The following is a 20269-nucleotide window of genomic DNA, read 5'->3' as shown; positions in this document are numbered from 1 at the left end:
TACATTGGGTTGTTTTATCTTTTATTTCCTCCACTCTCTTTTGGTTTTCTGGTGGTTTTCTCAGCTGGCTTAAGCATGTCTAAGTAAAGCACACTAAGGGGAACTGGTTAATCTTCATTTAAAAGGTTCAGTTTCTAGATCATACCTCAGTATTTTGCATACTAGTTTTTGTCATAATTTCATAGGATAGTTTAATTTGAACTCTATCATGATTTTTACATTTGATATTCCTCTGAAAAGGTGATGCTCCTCTATAATTTAATGGAAAAAAGTAGCAATGGGCACATTTTAGTGTGCCATGTGTTAGTCCTTGGCAATGTCTACATCCTAAAAGTGTGTACACTACTCCTATGATGCAATGGAGATAAATTATAAATCCGGTTAAGTACGAGTCCTGAAATTGTTATAATAACCCAGTAACATCACATAAAACTGAAAAGTGTGTCAGTACAAATGAAAATCAACTCTAAGTGTTACAGTCTCCACTGAACTGAAACCAGTGGTGTTGAAAGAGTGCCTAAGAAATGACGCTCATGCTTATGTTTCGTTGTAAATGGTTTTGACTGGAAATTTCAGAAGACTTAGATGTGTGGTGAGTGGGTGTAAAGAGCCTCTTTGCTACGGCAATCAGATGCCTTAGAGCAAATGGTGCAACACTTCCAAGTGCAGCTGATTAGTCAGTAAAGAACTAACTGAAAAAGGAAAATGATGACTGTTTACCCAATTATTTCACTGATAGTTTAAAGATATTGTGTAAACAAAGTCTAAAATTTAGCCTAAAATAAATATTTGCTTCGCATTGCACTGTGGTGGATTCCACTGACGCAATCAGCTGTAAACAGATCGAACTGTGTTAGAAATCATTAGAAAGTACTTAAAATTAGAAAATGTATGAATGTATTAGAAAATAATGAAATTGTGGATATCAACACATTAAACAACACCAAAAAGTTTTCTGTAGCACATCTCCTGTCTCAGGCCAAAACCTTTATCACACTGTCACCCACTAACACGCCTGCCTTAAAAAATTTTCAACTTAGTGTTTGTCAGTCCAGTGAGATTGGGTGTATTTGTTGTAATCTTGTCATCAGTCCAACGCCTGGGAGTGCATCCTGTCATGTGATTTCCTGAAGCTGTTACGTTCCCCCTCGTTGTGAACAGATCTGACATATTTCACCTGCAACAAAACAGTCAACCATACACAGAGAGCTTGAGGAACAAACAAACTCCTGACCAGCCATTCAGAGGTCTTCATTTCAGCGTGACGATGTGTGTGATAATTTTTATGCAGATAGCGGAAGTAACTTCTCTCTTCACACAACTTTAAGTTGCATCTTGCACGGAGAAGCTTGTTGAAATGCTATCTAGATGAAGTAAGAAGTTTGGATACTTTTTACTTTTATATTTCATTTTTGATTAAAGAGGAAGTTCAAGGGGAAAATGGAGGCGCACGAAAGTGTCGACTTTAAGAGGCTCATGTCAGGTAATGAAAAAAACAAATGTGCCTGTGTGAGTATGTGAGAAAATGCTGTGCTTGTTTAACATGGTGTCAGTACTCAAAGTATGTACGAGTGTGTGAGACTTAATGGCAAACTGACCGTTTGTACTATGCTCGGTACACGGTCCCTTGGCAGTTTACTGCCAGTTGATTGGTTTCCCTCATGGTTTTAATCTAACACAGGTCACATCCAACACTACAAATCTTGTAAAACATTATAAAGTTTTGACTTATTAAGATGTGCGCGTTCTTACCTAAAACACAGAAGCCACAGAGAAAAAAGTAAACTGTTCCAAGTTTGCAAAACAATAGGAGGTGCAAACTAAATAAATAACTGATATGGTTGTTGATGTATTATTATCATCTCACTGAAAACTGAATACAGCGTATTTGTTTTTTGCACTGCTGGCTGAAAAGATAAGACATTAACAGACTTAACCCCTCAGATATCCAAGTTGCACAGATCGTGCAGAAACAATGTTTTCTTGATTCCTTTTAGTTTCTTTATGTTTGTTTTATGGGATTTTTTGTGATAACAGGAACTTTGTGCACATATCGTGTTTTGTTATATTGCGTTGTTTGTATTATGTGCATTAGGATCTTCTACTGTGAGCTAAATATACCTTTGGTTACAAAGCAAGCAACTTAACTCTGAACAAGTTACTTTAGTCATTTTTAAAGCTCTTTCTTACCTTTTACAGACAGAGCAAGCAACAGTACAGCAGCTTGCTTACAAACTTGTACTGTAATCTACTTTTCTGTGTTCACCCCAGAGGAAAGCACAGTGTCCACCCTGTCTTCAGACTCATGTGAGTACTATCAGACTGAGATATTTGACCTGCTGCCCAGCATTCAAGCTTCCCGACCTGAGCAGAACAGACATGACTTTTCGGAAGAGACCAACCAGGGTGGCCGAGAGGCCGGGGAAAAGAGTGGCCAGCTGTCCAGAGGACCCAGAGACAAAACATCCATGCAGCCACTCAGAAACTTGCCCATGTGTATTCAGGGAAAGAGGGGTGCCAAGTGAGTAAATCTTTTGACAGACTTCCCAAATCTGCTTCTTTTTGATCTACGTCTTACTTTGACATACATGCATAAACATGCAGTTAACTTATTACTTAAATAGAATACTACTGATTTACTTAAAGAAACATATTACAGTTGCGTATGTATATCTTTGAGCAGTTGTTTCCACATTTTTTTACTTAAGACCCAGTAGAATGATGCTTATGATCCCGCACACCTGTAGGGAATATTTCATTGGCACCTACCAGGATTGTTTCCAGATTTTTTTCAAAGCACAGAGGTGATCTTGGAAAAAACAGGGATGTGATATCCTAACCGTCGGCTTGATTTTCAGGCTTATGCTCAGCCCGACTGTGCTCATGATGAGTTTTCAGGGTATTACACGTGGCCCTGAAAACTCATTAGCACTGAATAGCTGTTTAGCAAATAAGCAAAACAAGTTCTTAGAACTTTTACCCAAGTAATCACTCAATTAAGTATTAGCACCAAGGAATAGCTTAAAGTAAAAGCACATTACTGAATCATAATTATCATATGCTGGTGCTTGATCTACAGTAGCAGTCCAGCAAACCCTCCTCTATAATTTCTGTTTCAGCCATCTTAGCTGACTAAAACTTCTTAACACATTACAGCTGTGGTCGAGAAATGCTATTGTTAAACAAGTTTGAACCAAACGACAGTTACAAGTGTTAACAGAAGTATTAAGACAACAAAAAAGTGTTTGAAGTGAGCACTTTTTTTTGTACAGACCTCAATCATTTGCTGACACACTTAACTGGTACTTGGTCAGAGGCTATGCATTAACGAATGTTGGATTTCTTTAAAACATAAAATGTCTGATAGCTTATATACATGTTTAATTTCTGATTAAATGTATCATGATTAACCTCTAAAGCTACCATGTTAAATTAAACAGGAGTTCGTTAAATTTATGCTATTTTCTAGGGAAAGGAGGAAGCTGGAAATCAATGATATTAATTTTTGGGAGTCCTGGAGGAAAACTCAGAGCACCAACAGGAAGAGGGTGAGGGAACAGATAAAAGAAGCTCTGTCTGGCCTGGTGCCATGGCGGCAGACCCTCCGGACCATCGAAGGTGAGATAGATTTGTGGTGAATTAACTTAGTATGTGCTGTGACTGAACCACTCAACTATAACTCACCTAATTATTTGTTGCAGGCAAGTTTGGAGTTGGGGTGAAGTCCTATTTTGTTTTCCTCAGATATCTGATTTACTTGAACCTGCTACACTGCGTTCTTATCGGGGGTTTCATTGTGGGTCCATCAATATTTTATCGCACTGACGAGTATGGTAAGTCAGCCGTGACAACAGATGGCAGCAAATTAACCACAACTAGGAGCTGACATCTAAAAATAATTATTCTCTCTGATTTTACAGAACCGTTGATATTTAAAGAAAGTGACTCTGCTTTAGATTTCTTCTTGGGAACAGTAAGCTTTTGTGTTCTAATCTACGTGTAGTATTTATTAGCAATAGCCCCACATGTTTCCCATAATCTTTTCCTTGTCTTTTCTGCAGGGCTACGTGAATCGTTCCCTTGTCTTCTATGGCTTTTATACACGAGGATCCCTGGATTTAAAGTGCTTGAACACACCGTTGCTGTACCTCGCTGGAATCTTCTCAATCATATTTTTAAGTCTCATTCTGGTGGTCCGCAGGTAAGTGATCCACAACAATGCAACATAAGAGGTCAAAATGATGTTTTATTTACGTACATTCACCTGTGATAGAACAACAGTCGGCTACAAGCACACCTGGATGCTCGGGAAGCGTTACAGCATGAACGTGAGCTATAAGATCTTCTGTGGCTGGGACTTCACCATCCAGGATCCCACTGCTGCCGCTCTCAAACACGGCTTCATCAGAAATGACCTCAAGGTGAGTGGCGAGGCACTGACACCCTCATAGTAAATTAGCCAAACTGGTGGTGAAGTTTCTGAAAAGTTTGTGAAGTCTTTAAGTCTAACTATGTTTTCATACATACGCCTCAGAGAAGAATAACACGAAATAAATATAATAGTAAGACCACCAGTGACCGCCCCCTCAGCCTCCTACTGGATGCACGTATTGTATCAATTTGAAAATCCTACGTGACTTCTTTCTCGACTTACCACATTCACAAGATTTTCACAAAACTTGACCTCTGACCTTGACCCTGAGGTTGAGATCACTGAGATCTGAACTCGTTAGTGGATGCACTTATGGTATGAATTTCAAAACACAGCTCCTTGTTCTCAAGTTATCACATTCACAAACATCCTTTAACACCCGTGGGGTAAAATCATGTGCAGCATGGTGGCGCAGTGGTCAGCACTCTTTAAAGGAAAGCTGCGGACAGTTTAGGGGCTCTGTATGTGTTTACTGTACTTCTGATGTTTTGCTGGAGTCTTCGGGTAGCGGTGTGGATCAGATATGGTCATCACAATAGTTTCTGCTTCTCTACAGCTTTTCCTGGAGGAGCAGAGTTTCTCTTTAAGGGCGGCTCAAAGGACACTTGGAGAGAAGGTCCGTCTCTACCTGCTCAGAATCGTCCTGAACCTGATTACTTTATCTCTGCTTGGTGGAGCCTTTTACCTCATCTACTTCGCCACACAAACATCTCTGAAAAAGGTAATGGTTTGATGCCAAGTATTGCTAAATAATGTGGTTTCCTCTTTAGCATGTATTATGTTATTTGATTTTGCTCCCCACTTTAGTATTTCTATCCGCACTTGTCTTTGTCTCCTTCTGTTTTGTCTCCTGTTTTATCTTGTTGAGGACTCTCTCCAGGTACATTCAAATAGTCCAAAAAGATTACCTCTATCTGCTTTTTTAAACATTTACATGACCTGTGCTACTTGGTCAATTATGTTAACTGTTTTCATAAATAGTTGGATAGCACATCACTATTATTGTGGGATGGCATGTGGGATGATCTCCTTTCATAAAGGGTGGCCTGGTGTCTCCTATGCTGCAGCAGTTAATAAAGGAATCCGTATCCTTGGTATTTGGGGAATTCAAACAGCTCTTATTATGACTGCCATGCAGTTCATTCTGAGTCATTTCTCTAACCTTCCTAATTGATACCCTCTATTCACACATACTCTCTGTGTCTCTAGCTCCTATTTTCCCTTCTTAGAGCTTGTTTGCCCCATATTAATTTCCACATGTGTTCATTGTTTCCACCTTTGCCTAATCAGCCCTCTGTGCAGTCCCTTGTTAAATGTCAGCTCTTTTTTTAAGGCAAGCTGACTTTCTGTGTCTCCGTTTTCTTTTCTTTTTTAATAACAACCATAAAAGTTTTACCTTTTTGTTGTTTAATGTGCTTCTGTGTCTTGAATTTGGACCTGCTCTCCTTTAACACCTAACAAATATTCTTTTTTAAAACAATACTTTTGTCTTTCTTGGTTTTCTCATTCCTAAAGTAAATAAATATTCTTGCTTTGTTCAAGTATGTATTTGTTGAATTTCCTTAATAGCTGATAATGTATGTGTGTCTTAGGACAACTCTGGACACCACTGGTTGGTCAGTCTTCTCCTCCAGTATTTTCCTCCCATCACCATCACCTTTGTCAATTTAGTCCTGCCCCACATCTTCCGTAAGATCTCATCTTTTGAAGACTACTCCTTCACCATGCAGGTGAATGTCACGCTTTTGAGGTAAGCTGAAAAGAGACATCAACTTTTACTCTACATAAAGGCACACATGTATTTGCATATTTACTGTTTCTTTTCTTCAGGAGCATCTTCTTAAAGCTGGCCTCCTTGGGGATCTATTTATTTTTTGTCTTCACAACAACAGAGCAAGATGCCAAGGTGATACAGAGCTTTAATGACACATCATCAAGGGTTTAAATTATTTTTTTGAATCCATTTTAAACAGAATCTTTGTGTCTCTTCACTGTTTCAGTGCAAGGAGAACCAGTTTGGTAGAGAGATGTACAAGCTGTCCATCTTCAACTTCCTCGCAACTTTCTTCAGTGTCTTTTTCTTTAACTACCCCAGGAAGTGGGTTTGATTGACATTAACAGTCTGTTTCTTTCTCAGTCATCTTTGTGGTTTGAATGGAAAGATCCGCAATGTCTCTCCTTAGTAGATGACAGGACAGATTCGATCTAAGCCATCTCCCTTATCTTTAACAGGTTGGTACAAGAGACGTATCCAAGATCCTCCCTGGCCAGAATATCAGGGAAACAGCGCTTCCTGATACCATTCAATGTGCTGGACCTTGTTTACAGTCAGACTGTATCCTGGGTGGGAGTCTATTACTGCCCTCTGCTGCCTGTCATAGGAATCGTTTCATTGGTTGTCACGTTCTACGTTAAAAAGGTTAGATTATTATAAACTCTTTATATTCCTCACTTTATTATTTTCTATCTGTAAATTGGTTAAATAAATCTGTAAAAGAAAAATCCCAGCTGTCTTGGGGAGAGAAGCAGGGTATGCCCTGGACAGGTCGCCAGTCTGTCGCAGGGCTAACACATAGACACAGGCAATTGATACAATTTAACACACATTTGGGAAGCTGTAACACAAAATGTTGCCCTTTCTTACAATAGTAAAGATCTTTAAAATGAATCCTTTCCACATCAGATCCAAAGGTTAATCGCTTTCCGGTCCAAGCCCCACATCTGGTAAAGTTTTTATGCAATTCCAGCCAGTGTTTTGAGTAACCCTACTAAAATAGCATCCTAAATCAGATATTAAAAAAATATTGTTAAAGGATAGGCACAAATCAAGATGATCTTTAAGCAAACAAGAAGCATCAAACAGGTCAGCAGGGGGGGAAAAGCTTCAAGGAGATGGGTAAGATGTACTCAGGTGAGCTGAAATAAACAAAACCGTCTGGCAAATAAAATCTGAAGGGAAAACTGACTGATTTGGGGATAAAATAAGTGGAGTACATTAAGTAATGGCTATATAGAAGTCTGGTTTTAGTATAAAATGTGTTCAAACCTTTTTGCTCTGCCTCTGTGTCTTCAGTTCAATGTCATGCGGTGTTGTGTGCCAGAGCAGCGGATGTTTCGAGGGTCCAGCTCTTCAGTTTTGTTCCATTTCATGTTGCTGCTTGGTCTCTTCATGTGTGCAGCGACACTGGGCTTCAACCACTATCCGCTACAAAGCACTGAGGGCAGAAACGCGTAAGGTTTTCACTCCAACTGCATCTAACACCGCCCGTCCTTCTTTCTTTTATTTTTAATTTGAAACCTTTAAGGATCAGAATTAAACCCATATTTATATTTTATCTTTATTTACTGCTCATTTCTCTCATTTGTATTACCTCTGCCATCCCAAGGTCCTCCTGCGGTCCATTTAGAAACGAACAAACAATGTTCACTGTGACTGGAGGCTGTGTGAAAAGTCTCCCCAGCCCAGCCCAGACCACTATCCGCTACCTGACTTCTGAGGCCTTCGCCCTACCACTAATACTAGCAGAGATGTAAGTATGCAAATAACTCCGCACCCAATACAAATATCAAACCTGTATTTGTAGTGTTCACCTTTACCAGCTCACCCTCCTTTAAGATTGTTTAAACACTTTTCGTTTTGTCTCCTCAGCATATTCTTAACCTCGTATGTGTCTCGGAGACGAGCCAATCAGAGGGCCATTGAGAGACTGAAAGACATGCTAGTTATGGTAAGCACATGTCCAAAATCCTTCCAGTCCCTCCACCATATTGGCTGGTAAGTGGAAGCTGGTATGCTTCAGGCTAGTTACTTTAAAGCTCCTAAATAAGTGAATGGGTTAAGAGCCATAACTTTTAGGTATCTACATAGACCTACAACTACATAAAATCTTTTCTACTGCACATGTGCAAAGTTACATGACAATATGGCTCATTACTAGCTAGGTCGAGAGCATCAAAGGCTCCTGAACGACTGCCATTCAAGCATTTCTTTAAATATGTTTAAAAATTTGCATGTATGTGTTTCCCCCACAGAGCAGCTCTGATAAGCGTTTCCTGGTGAAGCAGCACGCCACGATGCTGAGACAGCGAAATAAGCACCACTGAGCTCTTTCTGCGGTCATTGAAGAGGACGTCACGCTCAGTCACTAAAAACATCCCATCTATGCTTTTAAAAAGTGGCTTTGGTCTCCACAGACTTCCTCTTAAAACTAAAATACGGTTCTGGCTGCTGACAGCCAGGCCAAGGTGTCAGATGGCAGAAAAAAAAAAAGAAAGTGCAGGCTAACTCTTGCTTTATAAAAGATAAGAGCCACAAATTTAATCTTTTCCCCCTTTTCCCTTTTTATATTGTAAATACTTTAACTATAAAAACCTTCCTCCTTTTAATGGCAACAACTTTATTTCTATAGCACATTTCATTACATATAAACTCAGTGGGCTTAACACATAAAAACACAAAAATGTGTGTGGGTTTGCTGCCTCGAGGCAGGGAAGACAGTCAAACAAAACAACAGCACTTGTCCATGAATACAGATGTTTCCTGAGTCCAGATTACAGTGGTAGCATGCACAGACAATACTAGGCACGTTATGTTACTAACTTGTTGCTGTTTTATCTGTTAATCTGTTAAGGATCTCAAGTTTAATTCCAGGAGGAGACAAATCCAGCCTCAGGTGGTCACGAGGTAGTGCCGGTCCCAAACCTGGATCAGTGGGAGGGTTGCCAAATTATTTCCTTGGGTAAATAAAGGGAGCAGCTGAAAGTACCTAACACCCTGAGTGACACAACTTGGTTTAATGAGTATCACTGTGTTACTACAGATGGGAGTAAAGCCCTTTAAAACAAGAAGCACTCTCAGAGCACAAACGTCCACCAAGGTGTCTCACTCTCTGGGCAGTATTTACTTTTACAGGAACAGTATTGTATTTTGTACATTGTCCATCCTGTTTTCTGTTCTTTTTAAACATACTTCAAGAGGTTTGCAGTGCAGTAAAAACAAGTACAAAGTGTGGACTTTTGTTATTTCCCCATTAGTCTACTTTCCATAATTTTGTGTATACTTATTTTTTTATTTATGTATATGTTACATGTGTCATGCTCATTTTGCAGTTATTAAAATTCAATTACATATTTGGCAGAAATATCAAGTGAAAAAAGTTTTTGAGGACAAGTTTGTTTTCCCCCAAAAAATTCTTATTGGGGAACCCTGTACACATCAAAGTGTTATGTATTTAAACGGTTAAAACCTGTTACTGTACATAATAACATCATAATAAAATAAATAAACTATATTCACAGAGCATCCCATATGAACATGTTCTTATCAGTTTGAACACTTGATGTCATTTTAAATAATTCTATATAGGATTATCATCACTTTGACCTTCAGATCAATCTACTGAAGGAGAGGTCAGAGGTCAAATGTAACATGGTGTTTTAAACCATTATATGGTACTTGCTATATGCTGACAATACACACCACACTCACAAGAATTATAGTTGCTAAATTATAAGGCTTTTTTTTTTCAATGTAGGTAAAAAAAAATGTCTTCGTTAAATCGGTATATTCGAGCCTTGTGAAGACGATTTTTTTAACTTTGTGTAACGTCTTTGCATTGTTGTTTTTATGCGTGTTTTGTTATATTTATGTTTTGCAGACATGTGACCACTAACCACATGAGCTTAACTTGTCAGCCATTCTAGAGCCAAGTGAATAAAACCTTAGTCATACTGGTGGTTGATCAGCTGCCAACCACCAGTCATGAGGGGAAAAAAAGTATCCCAGACTGGTTGGCAAAAACCCGTGCCCTTTGGTAGAATATTGCTGAGGTGTTAGTTTGAATGGAAGTGATAGACTTGTCTATGAACACTGTCCAGCTACTCAGAGCTGTAGTGAAAAGTGGGATAATAATGGTAAATGGTAAATGGCCTGCATTTGTATAGCGCTTTTCTAGTCCATAGGACCCCAAAGCGCTTTACACTACATTCAGTCATTCACCCATTCACACACACATTCACACACTGGCGATGGCAAGCTACATTGTAGCCACAGCTGCCCTGGGGCGCACTGACAGAGGCGAGGCTGCCGGACACAGGCACCACCGGGCCCTCTGACCACCACCAGTAATCTGGAGACCATTTGCCTTCACAGTAAAAGCTTTCTTTTGAAACATGTTGGAGCTCTAAGGCACAATTTGTACCTTGAAGGCAAACTTTCACCATTTCCAGTTGCGTCACACTTTTTTTTTTTTAGGTTTTACTACCCCTAATACTTAGCAGATGTTTGAAGACAAACGTGGAAAACTACAGGCAACCAGGTAGTAATCAACGCAATCAGTAGGTGGTTTTTTTTGTGCAGCACCTTCTTTGTAACCGATTTCACCCAATGAAAGCCAGTAACCTCCAGAACCACCGCCAAACAGTCGGGGAAAACACATTTTTCTCTAGTAATGGTTATATCACACCCAGTATGGTGGAAAACACCTGAGCAATGTGTGCATAATGTCACAGGAGAAACCTCTATATCTGTGTACTGTCCCATGTCCGGAGCAGCTGGCCTGCTTGCATCTTTTTTGCTGATGTCCCTTAATGTGCACTGTCCCTCTTAAATAAACAAATAAATATAGATACCAAAAGCTAAATAAATAAACTTATTCCCATGGAAGATGAATGAAAAACTTATATCAGAGCTTTTTACCACTTTTTACCACTTTAACTGTATTGAATGTTTTTGACATGTTAATCAAAAGCATTTAAACTATTCATCAAAAGGAAGCAGGCTCATTCTTTTATTTCTCCTAACATCTTGGGTGTGGTGTGGATTTATGCAGGTTATGGATACAATTTGTTGTACATAAGGAATGTATGCACATACACTTGTAGAGTAAACAAAATATGTTGAAAGTATGGTGGTCACGGTCACTCAAAGACTTTAACTGTGGCCTCACTGTGTCCTTTAATATTGACTGTGCATGTTTTTCTCCAATTTGATCAAAATCTTTGTGCACATTTTAGCTATATTTGCATTTGACATCACAGAGATCCTTAAAATGAAGTTAACAGCCCAGTATGTTATCTGCTTGCAACACATGTGTAACACCCTTGCAAGCCTTGGCAAGCTGAAGAAACCATGCCCAAAGGTACATGAGAGGGTTATGGAGAAACGTCAGGCTCTTAATTTTTTGCCAGTTTTGGGTGAGTTGATTAATTTGATGTAAAACTGGGAAAATTTATTATTGTTATTATTGAATAATATTGTTAATGTGTGTGTTGTTTTTTCCAGCTGTGGCAAGTTTCCTCGTCAAGATAAGTAAGTGTGTTAACTGGGTGCTTAAGATATGTGGCTAAGATGACAGAGATCTTCACGCTTTTCAGATGTTTGCTTCTTAAAAATACTCTCAGAAACAAGGTTACAGTAATGTGGACAGTCAGTGTTCGAACAAAAACAACAAGAAAGTTGATATTTTCTTTAGATTTTAAAGTTTTATTGTTCACTTTAATGAAAAGCATTCAATAATGTCTGATGTGTTTCATTTTGTATCAGTCAGCATAGTGGTGCTGTGGTTATCCCTGCTGTTTCACAGCATAAAACTTCTAATGTGTCTTTGTTTTCCCTGTGTCTGCTGGCTGTAATTACAGATATCAGTCAGTAGTCGGTAATACCAGGAAAACCACTTTTCAAATTCTATAAAGCAAAATGGCTTAATGAGTGTCCTGTATGTGATTTAGGACCTTTTTATTATTATTGATGTACAAAATTGCCAACAGCAGTTAAAGACTGGTCCCTGTAAGGTGCAAATCACCATTGCTGGGGTTGTTACTAAAAGAAAAGTAATAGATTACATATTACTCTTAATTTTAAAGAAATGAATGTTTTTTGTAATTTGTGTCACAACTCATTGAATTTTGCCTAACATGGCCTGAAAAGCTTTTGTGATTCCACAAAGTGCTGTAAACATCCCTCTGAGATTTTGGTCCATTTTGACATGATATCATCACACAGTTGCCTCAGATAATCTGAATCTCTTCTAACATCACCTCTCAAAGGTTGTATTTACGTGATTTCTTGATGCAACAGGTCTGCCGGTAATCAGGCCTGGGTGTGGCTAGTGAAAATGAAATCAGCTTTTAAAAATTCCCAAATAATTCATGATTTAACAAGCGGGGGAAATTACCTTTCCAGATAAGTCCAGGTAGGTTTGGAGAGCTTTTGCATTTACTTCTTAGTTTAACATTAAAAATGTTTTTGATTATCTGAAACTTTAAAGAGTGACGAATATTTAAAAAAAAACAAAACAAAACTAAGAAATCAGGAAGGGGGGAACAAATTCCACATACATATGTTTTTTCCATACATCAAAGGTATCTATAATTTTGTACCAGTGTCGTACTAACATTACAGCCTGGGAAAAACAGTTCAAATAAATCATTAAAAGTCCAATATTACAATGAAACCCATGCCCACGCAAGTTGTAAATAAACTTCTGACCACAATTGTACGCTCAAAGTCACTTACCTAGGTCGCTGCATGTTGATGCTGAATAGCATCTTTACGCTGAGCAAACATATCATAGAGTTCATCACCTTGTCTCTGAGGCCGACCCCAGTCACCCTTTTTAAGAACCTAATTTCTACAATTCAACCCACAATCTTCCTTCAGTCACTACACACAGCTTAAGGTCACAGGTAAGAGTAGCAACATAGACTGAACGGTACTTAGCCGGTGTTATTGAGCATAGTTTTAAATCTTTTTATAGTTTCAAGTTTGCATGCACAGTTGTTTCATTTGCTTCTTTAGGTGGATCAAGCTCTTTTCGCCCGGTGCTGACTGGTCCTGACCTGGCCTTCAGTGGCCCGAGGGTGGTTTTCCGTTGTGTTGCATCTAACGTCTCCCCACCAGTCATCTATGAGCTGATAAAGGATGGACGTGTGCGAATTGGCCGCAATAGAGATTTTCAAGGTGGCCAAGTTGCATCATTCCCTATCAAAGTAACTGCAGCGTCAGAAGGGTCATACCACTGCAGGGCCACAGCTGGAGGAACCAGAGAAATCAGCAACAGCATTAAGCTGAGAGTAGTCAGTGAGTATCGGATGCTGGGTAGTTCATTAAAGCTTACTCAACTGACTTTCCCCTTTTCTTCACCAACTGTCTTTTATTCCCTGATTTCCAGCTCCACCATCATATACCAGAGTGACCTCTGAACCCTTCCCCCCAGTTGCATACGAGGGGTCACGCATGGCCCTGAGTTGTGACGCTGAAATGGGGTCCAACCTTTCCTACAGCTGGTTTTTTAACAGGAAGGAAATAACATCTTCGACTTCTCTCCCCTTCCACTTTGTGGAAAACAAGCTGCTGGTGGAGAGGGTAACTCCTGAGTATGCTGGAAATTATTCTTGCAGTGCTTGGTCCAGCGTGAATGGGATCAAAAGGATTTCCAGCAGCACAGAGGTCCAGGTGACAATCAAAGGTACATATTAACAGAATTTACAAAGTTTATAAATACTACGTTTGCTACTTGGCGCTATCAGCCAGTTTAGTTCAGAAATATCTCATGAAACACTGAATAGATTTGCATGCAATTAGGTCCATTGTAATGTTCCCAGAGGGCATTTTTAATGAGTTTTCATTAGCACTGAGGGATTGATATTTTTTCCATTTCAGTGAAGTTAAAACTCTTCCTCCTTCCTCCTGCACCAGTCTATGTTTCAAAGCCAGAGATCTCCTTCTCCGTTCATAAAGAGGGAACCAGTTACCATGGCAATGTGACGTGCTGGTCAACAAGAGGGAGCCCTCCGGTGAACTTGTATCTTTTACTAGACGGTAAAGAAGTGAACTCCGTCACAGCAGCTCAGACCCTGGCTGCCTGGTTCCTTGTAGTCGTAGTCCCCGAGCTGGACATGGGAGAGGCACGATGCCGGGTGAAAACCGAAAATCAGGACCTCACAAGTGAGCCTGTGAACCTGGAAGTAGGTATGAAGATGTGTGAATGATCTCGGTCTTTACCATAGACTGTAGATGGATGCAACCAATGCAAAAGTGACTTAAAGGTGCATTCTTTCTCCTGTTGCCCATTAGAGATGCTTACATTACAATACAATATGAAGTTCAATGTGTAAACGATTCAGATCGGGGGATTATCTAGGATTTCCATCGTGATTTGTCACTATTTAAATAAAACTGAACTGAATTGAAGTTGCGTTCAGTAAGTGTTGATGCAGAAAAGGATCCAAAACAAAAGACTGACCGTTATTTAGTTGAGGTTTATGAAAATCCACAACAGAGAATCAACTAATGAATCCAAATGTCTGAAAAAGTCATAAAGCATAATCAGCAGGGAGAACTGAACTGAACAGGCCGACAAAGGAAGGCAGCAGCTATATCCACAAAGAGGTGAGAGACACCTGGAAGAGACAGAGAAGTAAAACTAAATACTAAACACACAGACGCTGCCAAAATAAAACAGGAAGTAACTAAAACATAAACACGGCTCCCACAGACCAAGAATTAACAACAAGACATGGGAACAAACTGAAAACTCAACCTATGAAAAAATTAAAAAGCTCAAACACATAATTAAAAAAAACGAAACTAGAATTACAAGAATAGAGAAAATCACAAAGAGGAAAACTCTTAAGTAAGGACAGACACAGGACCAAGACAAGTAGACTCAAACCTAAGAGCACAAATTCATGAGGAAAGCGTCGTTTTTCTAGACTTGTTTTTGCAACCAGACGAAACGCCCCCTGCTGGCCATTAGAAAGACTGCATGTTTAAGACACCTCTGCATTGATATGTTTTACATGAAGTCTATATTTTATGTGAGATTTGTGACCCTCTCTTCCTTCTTCTTTGTCTGTCAAGCTCCAGTTGGAGGAAATGTGAAAGTGGAGGTGGAATATCTGTACACAGCTGATTCCAAACTGACTACAGCAAGGCTGAGCTGTCACGTCAGCAGAGGAACTTTTCCTTACATCTCCTGGCTCTTCAATGACTCTGTCCTTCCCTCTGAGTCTCATCCGGATTCCCACACTCAGCCCATCCTGCCTCACATTGCCTTCGCTGACCGAAGACAATCCCTCATCCTCACTAAGCTCAGCCCTGAGGAGTCTGGGTATTACCGCTGCAGGGCCAGGGACAGCTACGATGACTCTGGGCCCTGGGTGGAGAGTGCAGCTGAGCTGGTCCAAGTCACAGGTGAAAGACCAGGACTAAGAGAGGAGTAAAACTTGTGGAGTAGTCATTTTGGGAAGTATACTAACTTGCTTTATTATTGAGGTTTATAAACTCCATGTAATGGTTCTCTGCAAGAAAACATACAGTACCAATTGAAATAAGCAGTCATGATAGATCATTTCCACCTTAAGACTGTCCCTTGAATCTTTATGCCACAGTCCAGACATGAGTGTGGTATTGAGCTTTTTGTCTAGCTCTCTCCAAGAAGGCCAAATTATGCTTTAAAAAGGATTTCTGTTCAACCCAGGCTTTTGTTCACATGCATCATTTAATATAAATGTGTCTTCCTGTGGGTTTCTGCACTTTTTATGCCTTCAGTCAACTCCATGTCTCAAGCAGCGTCCTCAACCGAAACGCCACCAAGTCAAAGTAAAAATATTTTGTTTGTTTTATTAATCTTATTTCTGCACAAAAGTTTGGGGTCATGCAAAAAAAATAAAATAAATCTAAATATTTTAAAATATTTGTATTTATTAAATGAAAGTGCAGAGTGATGAAAAGTACAGTCGATTAAATAATGAATTTGAAGTTATTTTGCCCTCTAAATTCTACTTTTGTCCAAGGAGTAGAGTTACAGCATTGTAGTCTTCATTGATTGTCAGTAATTCATTTTTTTGAATTCTTTAATTTTCTTTTTTTTCCACCCTTTCTTTGTGTCTAAAGTCTTGATTTTTGTGATTATAGTTAGGATTCCTGTTATGCTTCCTTTGTCATTCTAGTGTATTACAAATCTTAGGTCTGGTTTTGTTTTAGTTTTGTTTGTTTTGTTTTTAGTAATAAGTTTTGGTTTGTGATTTCTTGCATTTAGGATTAAAAGAGGATGCTAGGGATAGGGTGAGATGGTGGCAGACCCCTACAGGGAGCAGCTGAAAGAAGAAGAAGAAAAGAGGGTTCTTGATTATCATGATAGCCCCCCTTGTGCTTCCTGCGTCATCTTGTTAGTAGTAGGTGTCAGTATTCATGCCTGTCAGTCTCTTTGGGTTATTCTCTGCTTTTACTTTGAAGGATGTTTTCTCCTGTGCCCTGTGTCAGCGTTGTTTCCTGTCTGTCTTCTTTTGAGTCCTCATTATTCTCACCTGTTGTCAGTTGTGTTCACCTGTGCCCCCCACCCCCACGTAGCTCTGCCTGTCTTTGTGACATAACCTGCTTTGGCTGTTTAGCGTTAGTGAAACTTCCTGTTCTGATCCTAGTGCAGTCTCTATCGCGATCTTCTGCTCTCACCCCCTTTTTTCAGATTTTGAGTTTTTTGCATTGCACTTTTTAAAAGAAAGTGAATTTCAGCGGGCTTTTTGTTTGTGAACTCCATTGTACACAAAGCACCACCTACAAGTGAGACTGGTTTCATGGGTACTGAATAGATGCAAAAACATCACCTCAATAGGCAAAAACAGATGTGTTTGGTGGCCCAGCCAGACATACAACCAGCTGTTTCTTTCTTACATAATTCTTGCATATTTTGGATCTGTGCTGATTGACCTGTTGTACGAGGAAGCTGGCTCCCGACAAGAGCGATCCTAAACGTCTGTCAGCTAAATCCATTTTAATCTGCACAAATCTTATATTTACCTCCACATCATACCCCAAACCAGAACATTTCCTCCATGAGGCTTGACAGATTTGTTCTGTTTTACACAAATTTTCTTCTTTTTAATCCAAACATATTTGGACATCTGTAGCAATTTTGCAGCTCGAGGTTTGTGGGAAACAATGAGGTGTTTGTGTCTCTGTCAGGAGACTCTTTGTATTCTTGCTCAGTCCTGCAAGTTTCCAGCATTGAATGTTGTTCCTTTGTTAGAATAGCCTTTGGCCTTTTTAATGAAAACAAAATTGCGTAAAAATGTAACTGTCATTTAAAAGTCATTAATGATTGATTGATAACGTTTTATTGCTTATTGCTTGTCATTTGCAACATTTCTGGTACAGTTTATACTATTTTATTTCAAAACAAATATGCAGTTCATTCAAACTTGTAGATGTCACAGGTGACCCTAAACTTTTGTGCAGCAGTGTGTGCGCTGCCTCAGAGTGTGAAACTGTCTTCGTCTCATCTCTTTCAGGTTTTTGCATGAACATCACAGAAGCTGTCACCATCGCATTCTGCTGCTTCGTTCTCCTCATGCTAGCAGTGGGTTCAGCCTGCGTGTACAAGATGTTTGAAAACAACCAAGGTGTGTGTGAGAACCAGGAATCCACTGATTGGTACACACGCAGGAATTCCTATTAAAACTTCTTGTCTTCTTGTCATCTTATCTGTTGTTCCAGCTCATACCAACAGTGTTCCAGCAAAGTAAGTTTTACACCTGAAACACTCCAACTATAACTAAGTGTGATCATCTTATATTTACATAACACTTTAAAGCCTGAAAAATGAAATAATGCAAGAAAATTCTTTTTTTTAATGGAGTATTTAGCGAACTTTCTGATGAAGTAAAAAAAAATTAATTAAATACTAATTTGCATATAAGAGTTGTAGTTTGTATCATATTTGCTACATGTGGTATTGTTCTGCAGTCAAATGTCACTGAGCTTTACCTCCATAGGTAAGCTGTTACAGTCAAAGCATCTTGGAGTTTGACTTAATTTCTGAAGAGTCAGACGGGTTCGATTCAGCTGCAAAGTGGCTCAATTTTTTTAAATGAGCTGAACCGAATGTGCTTTAAAAGGGATCAGCACAGAGTTGAGCTTATTGCTTATTGCTTGGAAACTTTCAAAGTTTATGCTTTTCGATGGAATATAGATATTCTGGCCTTTCAAAATATTTTAACCACGAACGGGCTCATATCTAAAATATCTGGACTTTGATATGGCTCTTTTGTTGTTGTGTTATTATTTGCATGTGCATTCTTTACATATTTTCTTTTATAAACTGTTTAACGCTAAGGAAGGATTGTTTGTTAGTTACATCATCCTCTTCATAAATGTTTGTGCCATCTCACCCCAGCTCTGATGCACTCCAGTCTGAACTGACGCCCCAGTCAGGGGGAAATATGGCTGATACTACTGCTACAGATTGTGATGTTCAAAATCAGGTATGCAAGCAAAAACTATAATACTACTATTCAGGATCAGTGAAATGTTAGTGTCCAGTCACACTCTTAATGTCCCTTTCTTTCCTATAATTAAGAAATAAGTATATGTAAATTCACTGAAGGATTTCTGTAAAGAACTACTGCATTTGGTACATAAAACAAGGAACACATTTTTCTCCACTTTCCTTAGTGTGTCAATTTTCCTGTTCTGAGCACAAATTCTATATTTTTCTCAGGGGGATATTTTTGGAATCTGATAGGAAATCACACATGCTTGAACAAACTGATAAGAAATAATCAGTGTACAGGAGACATAAATATATAGCATAAGCTTTCAGACTCAAACTATGTAAACTACATGAAGATTTTGAAGATGCCAAACCCACAGACTAGTGAGCTGCACCAATGGTTCCTAACTGTAACAAGAAAACATTAATTTATTTGTCAGTTCTTAACCTCTACACCATAACCTCCACACTGGCATTTGCCAAAAAATGATTGAGGGAATTTAAGCTGTTATAAATGGCTTTTTGACCTAAAATCTGTCAAAAATAGGTGAGTCATATCACTATATATATCGATCACATCAAGTAATTTAGAGCCAGAAAGAGCATTCCTATCAAAAAGCAGCTGCTGCAACCAGACTTTTACAGTATATATCCTTTATTTATCCAGGTAAAAAGTGTCATTGACATTAAAAATGTGTTTTTCAAGAGAGATCTAGCCGAGGAGGCAGCAGAAACTGTAACAAATATAACATCACAGTTCTAAAAACTTACTGGAAGTAAACAAGAAGGACTGGATTGATGACAATATTGGCACAAATATGCAGAGTCATAAAATACTTCAAAAACAAGTCATTTCCTTGTTTTACGTAAAAATCCTTCATAAATCCTGTTCACTACAGTCTATTTGCTAAAATAAGCGACGATATTAGACGTTAAAAAAACAAAACACAAAGACATTGGAAATCACTTTTTGGCACAACACCAGTGTCCTGCATAACTACTGGTATGTGTGCTTGTGCCCTGATGTTTCATGTGTGGTGCCAGCTAATAACAAAAACAGTTCCTGAGAGTCCTCGCTCTCTGTTGTTCGTGTGTTTGTGTGTTTAGATGTGTGACTGCACAAAGGCACTTATTTTGAACTGTCAGTCATGCAAAACTGTTTTTTCTGGATCCAAGAATAAAAAAAAGTGAGCAGAAAAAGTTGCATTTAAGCCAAAATCAGCTCCCTTAGATGTGATTGTAACATATTTCTCTCTCTCTCTTTCAGATCACTGAGGTCACAGTATGATGCACAAGACTCCTTCACCTCCTAATACAATATTTAATTTTAAATGTTTATATTATGTTCATATTTAATGTTCTTGGGTTACTGAACTTTCTACATGGCACTGTTGGAACATTCAGTTATAGACAAGTGCGAAATTGCATTGCCTACCTCCTGTATACTGTTATTTTGATGCAAATAAATTTTTAATGATTAGATTACTTTTTGTTTCTGGTGTTTTTGCTTTTTTTTTTATTTTATTAAAATAATGCAAAAACACATCATAACACTTACTTTCAGTTT

General features: G+C 38.8%; 2 protein-coding genes across 6 annotated transcripts; both read left to right on the top strand.

The window, feature by feature from the left end:
• The first annotated feature begins 1167 nt into the window (after positions 1 to 1167).
• On the top strand, positions 1168 to 9734 carry tmc8 (transmembrane channel-like 8). Its single transcript, XM_026170138.2, has 16 exons — positions 1168 to 1483; positions 2272 to 2521; positions 3470 to 3618; positions 3702 to 3833; positions 3921 to 3973; positions 4062 to 4201; positions 4274 to 4421; positions 4989 to 5153; positions 6025 to 6182; positions 6263 to 6338; positions 6433 to 6530; positions 6665 to 6851; positions 7506 to 7663; positions 7819 to 7962; positions 8082 to 8160; positions 8465 to 9734. Exons 1-16 carry the CDS (start codon positions 1441 to 1443, stop codon positions 8534 to 8536), a joined length of 2052 nt encoding a protein of 683 aa, XP_026025923.1. The 5' UTR covers positions 1168 to 1440; the 3' UTR covers positions 8537 to 9734.
• A 1760-nt stretch (positions 9735 to 11494) lies between these two features.
• On the top strand, positions 11495 to 20187 carry LOC113023778 (Fc receptor-like protein 5). 5 transcript variants are annotated; one of them, XR_013909421.1, is made up of 12 exons: positions 11495 to 11626; positions 11715 to 11741; positions 13230 to 13511; positions 13603 to 13899; positions 14094 to 14402; positions 15294 to 15626; positions 15984 to 16034; positions 16474 to 16609; positions 17723 to 17833; positions 17928 to 17952; positions 18607 to 18694; positions 19970 to 20187. XR_013909421.1 is itself a non-coding variant. In XM_026170136.2 (11 exons), the coding sequence occupies exons 1-11, from the start codon at positions 11521 to 11523 to the stop codon at positions 19988 to 19990; spliced, it is 1614 nt and encodes a 537-aa protein (XP_026025921.1). In that variant the 5' UTR covers positions 11495 to 11520; the 3' UTR covers positions 19991 to 20187. The 5 variants fall into 5 exon arrangements, 4 of the variants coding, with proteins under 4 accessions (XP_026025921.1, XP_080158485.1, XP_080158487.1 ...); XM_026170136.2 differs by lacking the exon at positions 16474 to 16609 and having other exon boundaries at positions 14130 to 14402; XM_080302359.1 differs by lacking the exon at positions 16474 to 16609.
• The last annotated feature ends 82 nt before the right edge of the window (positions 20188 to 20269 follow it).

This window comes from Astatotilapia calliptera, chromosome 6 (assembly GCF_964374335.1).
Source record: "Astatotilapia calliptera chromosome 6, fAstCal68.1, whole genome shotgun sequence".
In the NCBI taxonomy this organism is placed as follows: domain Eukaryota; kingdom Metazoa; phylum Chordata; class Actinopteri; order Cichliformes; family Cichlidae; genus Astatotilapia; species Astatotilapia calliptera.
Note: the sequence above shows the minus strand (reverse complement) of the source record. Positions and strands in the feature narration are given on the sequence as shown.